The sequence below is a fragment of the Drosophila persimilis genome, unplaced genomic scaffold, assembly GCF_003286085.1.
Source record: "Drosophila persimilis strain 14011-0111.01,24,50 unplaced genomic scaffold, DperRS2 tig00000002-arrow-pilon, whole genome shotgun sequence".
Taxonomy (NCBI): Eukaryota; Metazoa; Arthropoda; class Insecta; order Diptera; family Drosophilidae; genus Drosophila; species Drosophila persimilis.
In genome coordinates, this window is record NW_020825289.1 from 13484530 (window position 1) to 13494248 (window position 9719).

Consider the following 9719-nt stretch of genomic DNA (forward strand, 5'->3'; position numbering starts at 1 on the left):
CTATGGCTATGGCATCCATGTACATATGTATATACATAATGGGAGTTGGTGAAAGCAACCAACCACCCTACCATCCTGTACTCTCTTCCTTACTCCTTACTCCTTGGTCCGTCCGTACTGCTGGGCAGCATTATACCATATCATACTTGATGAAGCCGATAAAGTCGCATTATTAAGGGGGCACATCACGTCTCGCTCGCTCTGGGGCGTCCGCCTGCTTGCGGACAAGCGAAACAAAAGATTCGCTCATCCGCTATGAATACCAAATTCCTCTCTCTCTTGCCGTGCACACAAAGAGAGAGAGATGGAGAGAGAGAGAGAGCGAGAGCGAGCTCCATGATAACTTGATTATGTTCTCCGCCTGTCCGCCCCCCGCTTGGCATCCTATTTTTTGTGTGCCCTCCCTTTTGTTCCGGCATCGTAATTGCCTTCATCGTCGCATAATTGTCAGCCAGCAGCAGCAGCACCAGAGACTCTCTCAGCAGCAGCGACTCTCTCAAAGCACCGCAAGATTAGCACCCTCATCTGCTGTCCCGCTCGAACGCCTGGCTGCCTGCTTTGATTGGCTGCAGGGCAGTGCCTGGGCGACGGCGGCCATTGCAGGCACGGGCGCAGAGGTATATAAGGGCCGCGGGGTGGCCGAGAGAGGCACATTCGAACTGTAACCGTCGCACAGTCCAGACACACTCGATCCGCTCCGAAAAGAGAACCGCAGTTTCCAGTTCTTCTTAGAGACAACGCCCTCACCAGCCCATCAACATCCAAAGAACACATCAGCCATGCACGGATACCGAACATACAACATGGAGAATCACCATCACGACTCCAATGCCGTGGACCAGAAGCCCCTCGTGGTCGACCTCATGGCCACGCAATACGGCAAACCCCAGACGCCGCCGCCTTCTCCAAATGGTAGGTTTCCGCAAAGCCCAATGGACACATTCGACAGATTACTAACCCAGTCTTTTCCCTATTCTTGCAGAGTGCCTCTCCAGTCCGGACAACTCGCTGAACGGCAGCCGCAACTCCGAGATTCCCGCTGATCCGTCGGTTCGACGCTACCGAACCGCCTTCACCCGCGATCAGCTTGGACGTCTCGAGAAGGAGTTCTACAAGGAAAACTACGTGTCCCGCCCGCGTCGCTGCGAGCTTGCCGCCCAGCTCAACCTGCCGGAATCCACCATCAAGGTGTGGTTCCAGAACCGTCGCATGAAGGACAAGCGCCAGCGCATCGCCGTCGCCTGGCCCTACGCCGCCGTTTACTCCGACCCCGCTTTCGCCGCTTCCATCCTGCAAGCGGCTGCCAATAGCGTGGGCATGCCCTATCCCCCATACGCCGCTGCCGCCGCAGCTGCCGCCTCCAATCCGATGCTTCCCACGATGACAGCGATGCCCTCGATGCAGTCCATGCAGTCGATGCAGCAGATGCAGTCCATGCAGTCCATGCAGTCGATGCAGGTCCCCGTCGGAGGGCACGCACCCTCGCCGTACGGACAATACCGCTACAGTCCGTACCACATTCCCGAACGCCCGCACCACGCGCCGCACATGCACCCACACGGGATGATGGGAGCTGCCGCCGCCTCCTCTGCAATGGGATATCCTGGAGCAGCCATTGCCGCCGCCATGCCCTCTGCCTCCTGCTATGCGGCCCTCACGGTACCCAAGACACAGACACCGCCGCTGGATCTGCAGTCCTCCTCGTCGCCGCACTCCTCCACCCTCTCGCTCAGCCCCGTCGGCTCGGACCACACCAAGGTGTTCGACCGAAGCCCCGTTCCGGCGACTGCGACCACCACCACCACCACCAGCCCACTGCCAGCTCCTGGTCTCCTGATGACCAGCGCCAAGCGTCCTGCCTCTGAGATGTCGCCACCGACGACGGTGCTGGCGGAGCCCAAGCCTAAGCTCTTCAAACCCTACAAGACTGAGGCGTAGGCATGTCCTCCTGTCCTCCTCCCCCGCTCCCTCAAAGGATTGTACAAATTAGTCTTAGATTGTCCATCCACCCTCCACCCCCCTCCCAAGTCCTATTTATTGAATGCCCCTCTGGATGGATGATATGATATTGTAATCTATAGTTGAATATTAGTGCTTAAGTTCCAACACGAAATCAAAAATAAATCTACAAAACATTCGAAATTATATCTAAAGTGTTTTTGCCATATGTATTTTACCTGAATCCGAATCCGAATCCGAATCCGAACCACCATCCGTTGGGTTACCTGGCGATTTACGATCCAACTGAGAGTTGGATTTGTCAGCGCTTTTATGGACCTGGCTGTTGGATTAGCTGTGGAGAAACCTGGCCTGAAATAGACTCATCGACACATCGACACATAGCCACATCGAGCCATCGAAGGCAGCTGCTCTCCTCTCCGCCCCTCAACTGCTGGCCTGACCTTCGCCCCGGCTCTCTGTAGGGAGGAAACACTGTGTGCAAATTGAGAGGCGGAACGGGGACAAGCGTGCCTTCGGAGTGGCCTTCGGAGCACTGTCAGTGTTTGGCCACCCACAAGCAGGAGACATCAAGACAGGACAGCACGGGGGCATCCACGGGGGTTTGGCACAAGCCAGGAATCAGCACAGAATCAAAACAGAGCCTGGGCTCCGTCGGAGTTCGAGGCGTATTAATGCGATTCCAGCAGAATCGATGCGGAGTGAGAGGGTACCCCGCAGGGCAGCAGCCTTGTGGATGTGGATGTGGGCCTCCTCCCTGCCACGCGTCAGGTTGCATTGCGAGTCAAAATAAATTTCAGTGTCCTCGAATTGTCCTCGGCTAATTAATTGTCACCTCACCCGTTGTGTACTCATTCTGGTCCTATCTCTGGCCCCTGGTCCCTGGTCCCTGGCCTTCTGTCCTCCGACAATTGTCATAATTGAGAAATCATTGGCAAAATAGCAAGCAAACAGAGAGAAATGGGATGGAGAGAAAGCGTGCGTGTCCAGGCAGGAATCAAATTTGGATTTAATTGCCAGACAAAACATGTGTTTCAATTGCAGCAGCAGCAGCAGCCCTTAAAGGGGTGTGGTGTCAATTGCTCATAATCCCGCCTAGCATAGCAAAAAAAAAAAGAGGCAACAACAACAGAGTCAGCAGAAGGCAGGAAGGCAGGAAGGCAGGAAGGCAGGATATCTACAACCCCTGATCCTGGTACTATATCTAATTGAGCGTTCGCATCAAAACATGTTTTGACACTTGCCAGCGAGCCGTAAAAAATGGTCTGTGAAGTGCTCGACCCGGAATCGGAGTCAGATGGTTCCCCCCCCTTGCCACTGCCATGCCACTGACTATGCCCCTTCTGGTATGACACCCCTTTCGTGGTGGCTGCGGCCTGGCTGCTCTTCCTTTGGGGGATGCAACACAAGTGGCAACATTTTATGATTTGATAATAAAGATACACGGCGAGGAGGATGAGGATGAGGATGGTTCTGTTCTGTTCCGTGCTGCCCTGGGGAATGCCTCGCCAGGATTCGGATACAGTAAATTAAAAAATAGCAAAACAGGAAAATCTCTGCAGAATTGGGAGTGGGAGTGGCAGTGGCAGTGGCTGTGGGAGTGGCAATGGGTGGGGTGAGTGGATAGCAATTCGTTTCCCCACGGGCGGAACAGGGCGGGCGGTGTTGACTTTCCGGGCAGGTTGATAATTAATCATGTGGGGATTAGGGATTAGGCTTGTTTGAAATGTAGCAATCATCAAGTTGTTTATTGAAAAATTATGCGACTATGCGGCTCAAGGCGGGCGGATTAGGACACCAGCTGGGCGACACCCACCCTCATATCTGTATCTGTGAGAAGCATCTGCTCTTTTCATAAAAGAGTTAACCGATTTTCGGGTCTGTTGAGGGAATAAATGCGATATTATTATCAATTAGGCATTTGTATCTAATTCGGCATTGTCTCTGTGTTCGACTGAGACTCAGACTCAGACTCCGACTCCGACATCGACTCATACTCATATTTCAACTCGAGAGATCTTGTGTTTTATGGGGGGGCAATCAATGGTTGGATGGATGGATGGATAGAAAGATACATAGATACACAGCAATGAATGGCAGCCACTTCATGCGAAGTTCTCCCACGTCTCCACCTCCACGAGAGGGAAACAATGCATTATTCAATAGCATTATCCAAGCCAAGACAAGACAGGCCAAGCCAAGGCTCTCCTCCTCTGCGAGTATTCGATGTGCAAACAAAATTAAGTTTTATTGGGGCGTGATGAGTGGCCGTCGGGACTTACTTCAGTTTCGGTTTTGGTTTCGGTTTCTGTTTCTGATTTCTTTTAATAGTGAATTAGCACCTCTGTCTCGTCTCTCCACCCGACCGGGGTTTATGGCACGGGTGCTCCCTGGCCGCTTTCCCAGCATTTCGGAGCCGACAAAAGGCAGCTTTTGTCCGTGGCTGGCTGGAGGCGACCGCAATCCGGGGATCTGTAAGGAGTCTCTCTCTCTCTCTGTCTCTGTCTCTCTCTGTCTTTATGAGGTACGAATTTCACACTAACGGTCAATGAATATAAAGTGATCATCAGACGGGGAGTGCAGCCACCGAAGGGTCCATGGTCCACGGCGAGATCTAAAGATGGGCACATACTCGTAGCATAGATCCCCTGGTCCCCTGGGCCTCTGATTCCCATTCACTTCCAGCATAATTGCAAGCCCAAGTTTGAGCGCTAAACGAAGTCGAAAATGTTTTATGAGTGTGCCAATAGATGTACAGACATAGATACATATGTATGTATCTTAAGGTGGCACCTAGAGGGTTTTGCAATCAGCTCGCCAATGAATAAACATCTTTGTAAAATGATGATGCCAGCAAGCATCGGAATAATTTCACACGTTTCAGGCACACACAGCCTCAGAGAGTAGAACCCGTTTGTCGCCACAAATATGCGAGACTCTGACTCGACACAGATACTGTTGTACAAATGTATCTTCCGCTACACATGTACATATGTATTGTATCCATGGGATGTGCTGTGGCAATTTGCACGCTGTCCATTAACGGGGACCATGGAGACCATGCGCCATTCCGTTTATCGGATCTCATTGGATTCATTCTGCCAGCCTCATCATTTTCATGGATATTAACAAACTGATAATCGCAACAATCAAATTACGAATGCGAGGACGGTTGACCGGGGGGGTGGAGACGGAGTGAATGCCTTGTTTAGCCAACATTTCCATATCTATCAGGGGCGGAGCAGGGGAGGGGGCGACAGTAGGCCGCATTCGACTGCAATTGGTCAGGGTTCATGGTAAATGGTGAATGCTCAATGGAAATCGACAATAAAATGCCCGGGAAATCAAATCAATTGCCCTTGATGGATGCTGCGGCTGTCCGAAAAGTTGCAAGATTTTTAGGGTCAACCAAGGAGGGGGGACAGGGGCCAGGGAGAGAGTCCTGTGGCAGCGTAGAAGGACAGGCCATAAATCTGCAGCTGAGATAATGAAACTAGAATGATTGCGGCAATCACTGGTGTGGCTAAAAGGAGTCCATGTCCATGCCGCCAGAGGTGGAGCATATATTGCTCTGCGCATGTCCCTGCCGCATACATAGTGATAGATACAGGATACAGGATACAGATACAGGACCATGGCCAGTACATAGAATACATTATGTAGAGAAGGACCCTCTCTTTTGGTCTGTTCTGTTCTGTTCTGTTCTGTTCTGTTCTGCCGATTACCGATTCTAGAGTTTCAGGACTTTCAGATCCTGCGCACGACGGTGTCAACTTTATTGCGGTTTGACTTTGCCCCTCGAGGAGTCAGAGTCAGAGCCAGAGCCAGAGCCAGATACTAAAACCAGGACCATGCAAGGTCCCAGGTTCTGCTTCGACCATGATTTACAATTCTCATTTTTTTCGCGTTATTTTTTTAGGGGCTTTAATGGCCATCGTAAAGCCGCAGGACTCGAGACCTCTACTCTCTCCTCTCCCTCTCTCTCTTGCCCTCAGATGTGAGAGTGCGAGCAGGAGGTGTGGCATAGGTGGTTCCCATTTCGCGAACTGATTCTAAAAAATGAAATCATTTTTTCTCGAATTTCGCAGAGACGACTGTGTAAAGGCTCTTTGTCCTGGACCAGTGCTCGTCCTTTTTTGCACACTCGGCATCGTTTTTTTTCCCCCCGCTTCGAGTGCTACCTAGGCCTCCGGGGTTTTTATGACGGAGATGATATTCTGTGAGGCTCGGCTAGGCTCGGCTCTCGGTGCTGTTCCGTTTTTTAGGCCATAAAAATTAGGCGGCATAAAAAAACTGCATTGGAATTCTAGTTCTAGTTTCAGATTTTTAGGTTTCCAGAGTTTTTCGGACTTTGGGCAGATTTTTATGAAATTCGCGGAATTCGGAAGCAAAATGCGGAATGCGGAACGGAACAGAATGGCAAATATCCGATATTCCGGGGCTGACCTTGCCGTCTTCTCCGCCTCTGAGGGCCGTAAAAAAATTGACTCGCTGCGGTGCGGTGGATATTTTTTAGAAATGACTTTTTCTGCAGCCTCCTAGCCTCCTTGCCGATCCCGATCCCGACTCTGATCCTGGCCTGAATCGTAAAAAAAGAAGAGCGTACAAAGGCGGAAATGGCACTCAACAAAAAATATGATCTTTTTATGGGCCCATCGCTAAAAAAGTAAGTCACAAAGTCGCTTTCCCTTCTCTGTCTCTGACTTCGAAGGAAGCCGCTTCTCTCTCGCTCCCTCGCTGGCATCGGGAAGAGCAGAGATCTGTGGACACTCCAAGGTCGTGCTGGACTCCGCTACGGGGAAAGCCGCAGGACTCTATTCCACATCAAAGCTCTCTGCGCCGCCGCAGCTTCAGCTTCCACGGAAGATTCACACGATTAGCGGCATTTTCACGTTTGAAACGGACATGCCATGCAAATTATCCGAATTAATTCCGGCCAGTGGTCATGCCCATTAGGGAGTCGAGTCCCCCCTCCCCTCCGCCCACCAGCAGCAGCAGCAACCACTGCTGCAGCCACAGGCACTGCCACTGCCACTGCCATCAGTCACTGCCGCATGACCTTCAGATCGTTTATTGTCCCTGATTTTGCTTATTTTTTCACAGGCAATTTGCGCCTGCTTCTGATGTCCCTCTCGCTCTCCGTTTGTGTGCCTGTTGTCGGTCGTGTCCTTTTTAGCATTTGGCATGCTAAAAATCTGCGCGATCTTAGCCGGAATCCGAGTGGGATTAGAGCGTTTATGGCCTTTAGAGCACGCCCTCGTCCCGGCCTCAATCCTCCATAAAACACTAAGCGCTTTCCCCTAATGCATCTTTTAGATGCTGTATCTGTAAACAACTTTTTAATAGAGCATTCCACAAGATGGCGGATGGATAAGAGAGGGGAGGCTCCCATCCCCCTATTGGCAGTTGGCAGTTGGCAGCTGGGAAATGCATCCGGATCCAGAAATATCCCATCCCATGGAAGCAGCCATCAATTAGCATACAATTAAAGAATGCTTAAACAGGGAAATCAACTTGAACTGCAGCCCCCAGATGCGGCAGATACATATGTATCTGTATCTGTATCTGTGACTGTAAGTGGCCAACGGCTGCGGCTGGGATCAGATCAAAGCGACGACAACATAATTGCTGCTTCACTTCACAGTTTTCGGAGCACACTTAAGGCAGATACACACATACATACCGCATATTACATATTGTATCTGCATCTTCCCTTATCGATCTTGTTGGAGTATCTTTTTTATGTCGCAGCGACAGCGACAGCCACTGCCACTGCCACTGCGGTGGCCCTTGAGGGCTCTGACTGCTGGCGCCTGCTAATTGAGATCTGAGTAGATCGCAGCGATCCCAGCGGCATCCACTTGAGGACATGTCCACTGCGGAAGTGACTTCCTGATGTCCTTGAGAGGGATCCGTGCATCCGACTCTACCGATCCGGTAATGATAATTCGGTGGAGGAGAGGCCTGATATGCCTATGTATGTACCTGATGCCGGGAGCCAGTCCGAGACTAATCCACAAATATTGTCAACTCTTTGGCTCTAATCTGCGCGACCTAATCACTTCCATGAAATGCATAATTGTGCCGTGGCTTTTGATACGCTCCTGACGGAGAGACAAGAGAGAGAGAGGGAACCGCAGCACGGAGATCGGCAAATCCCGGTCCGGACAATGGCCAGAGAATGGACAACAAGTAGCGGCGAATTAGCAATCCTATCATGCTTTTATGGCCATCCCAACTCTTGCCTTTGCTCTAGCTCTGGCTCTGGCTGCTGGCCACCTTCTCCCGGCCTTCTCCCGAATCGTAGGCACCGCCAACCCCTTTAGGGCGATAATCCTTCTAAATGTTTGTATTAATTTCGGGGCGTGGACGGATTAGGGCGTTCGCCCTGGGCGTTACCCGCAGCAGAAACCGCCGTCCAGGAGGACACTGCACCGACTGCGAGTCCTCTCTGACCTGCCGTCTAATCCTTTCGCATTTGCGACTGACTTCTGTGCCAAGTCCGCCCCTAATCCCCTACCCTGCCTGCGCCTCCGCGAAGGAGTTGAGTCCTGTTCGGGGTCCGGGGACTTCGACAGCGACTGTAACCGGATTATCGCCGATTACCCCAGATGATCCGCAGAAAGTCAATCTGGTTCGGGCCTAATGGCCAGCAGTCAAGTCAATCCTTTCGGCCCCGTTCCACTCCCACTCTCCAGAGATCCCCTGATCACAGATCTCCATAGAGACAGATCTCTGTTTATTTGTTTGTTTTCGTTTGTTTTGAGAATTTTTGGCAATTAAGTTTCGCGATTTGATGCGGGATCGGGGCCACGGGGGCGAGCGCATCAAATCCGTGTTAGCCATACCTGTACCTCATGCATCCTGCATCCTCTGGGCCTTTACACAGGCTCTACTCTCTCACTCTATCTCTCTGTCTGTCTGTCTGTCTGTCTCCAAGGCCGCAAAGTCAACAAGTCGGCAGCGAATTTTCCCTTTATTTTCCTGCATTTTTTATGCCGAACTTTGTCTTCCGCTCATTGCGGAGATGATGCGGGGATTATGCGTTGATTGCGTGCAATTACGACTCCCGATCCTGCGAAAAGTGTCCGAAAGTGTCCGAGACTGTTGAAACTTCCTGCTAAATCCTTTGAGAGACCTAAGAACCCCTTTTGTCCTGCCCAAGGACCTTGACTGGTCCTCTGGCGTTGCAGCAGCTTGCGTAAAATTTCATAACCCTACGCGGTATGCGGATGCGTTTCGTGGAACGAGCATCCGAATCCGCATCCTTGCGATTATCCTTTTTACCTCTTGCCAATCCGTTGGCTAAAAAACAGCTCCGACACTTCCGCGAAAGGGCCACAAAAAACAAACACACTGAGAGAAAAGAATCGCTCTCAGCAGTTACCTGGCAGATCCTTTCGCAATAACCCACGCAAGATGAGGTCCGGTTATATAACGGGTTTATATGACGATATGACGACTGGCAGGCCATGAGGAAGGTTTAGAGAATTTAGGATTGCATTGGCAGGGACTTCAGCGTCAGTTAATTGCTCAGGCAGTCAGCAATTGCCGGCAATTATAAAACAACGCAGATGCGGCGCATCTTTATCGTACTCCCCCTCAATCTGCAGGATGTGGATGTGGTGGGGGATGGGGCGAACGGGTGATAAATGTGCGTGATTTGGAATGAATGCGCATCGATTAAAACCGCAGGGCAATCAATTTAGCGCCTTTTACACCAAAATTGGCTTGAACACATCCAATTAATGTCAGCGGGT

At 51.2% G+C, this 9719-nt stretch overlaps 1 protein-coding gene across 1 annotated transcript; it reads left to right on the forward strand.

Annotated features, from left to right (window-relative positions):
* The first annotated feature begins 779 nt into the window (after nucleotides 1-779).
* Nucleotides 780-1938, forward strand: LOC6592359 (segmentation protein even-skipped). Its single transcript, XM_002018395.1, has 2 exons — nucleotides 780-912; nucleotides 983-1938. Exons 1-2 carry the CDS (start codon nucleotides 780-782, stop codon nucleotides 1936-1938), a joined length of 1089 nt encoding a protein of 362 aa, XP_002018431.1.
* Nucleotides 1939-9719: the final 7781 nt, after the last annotated feature.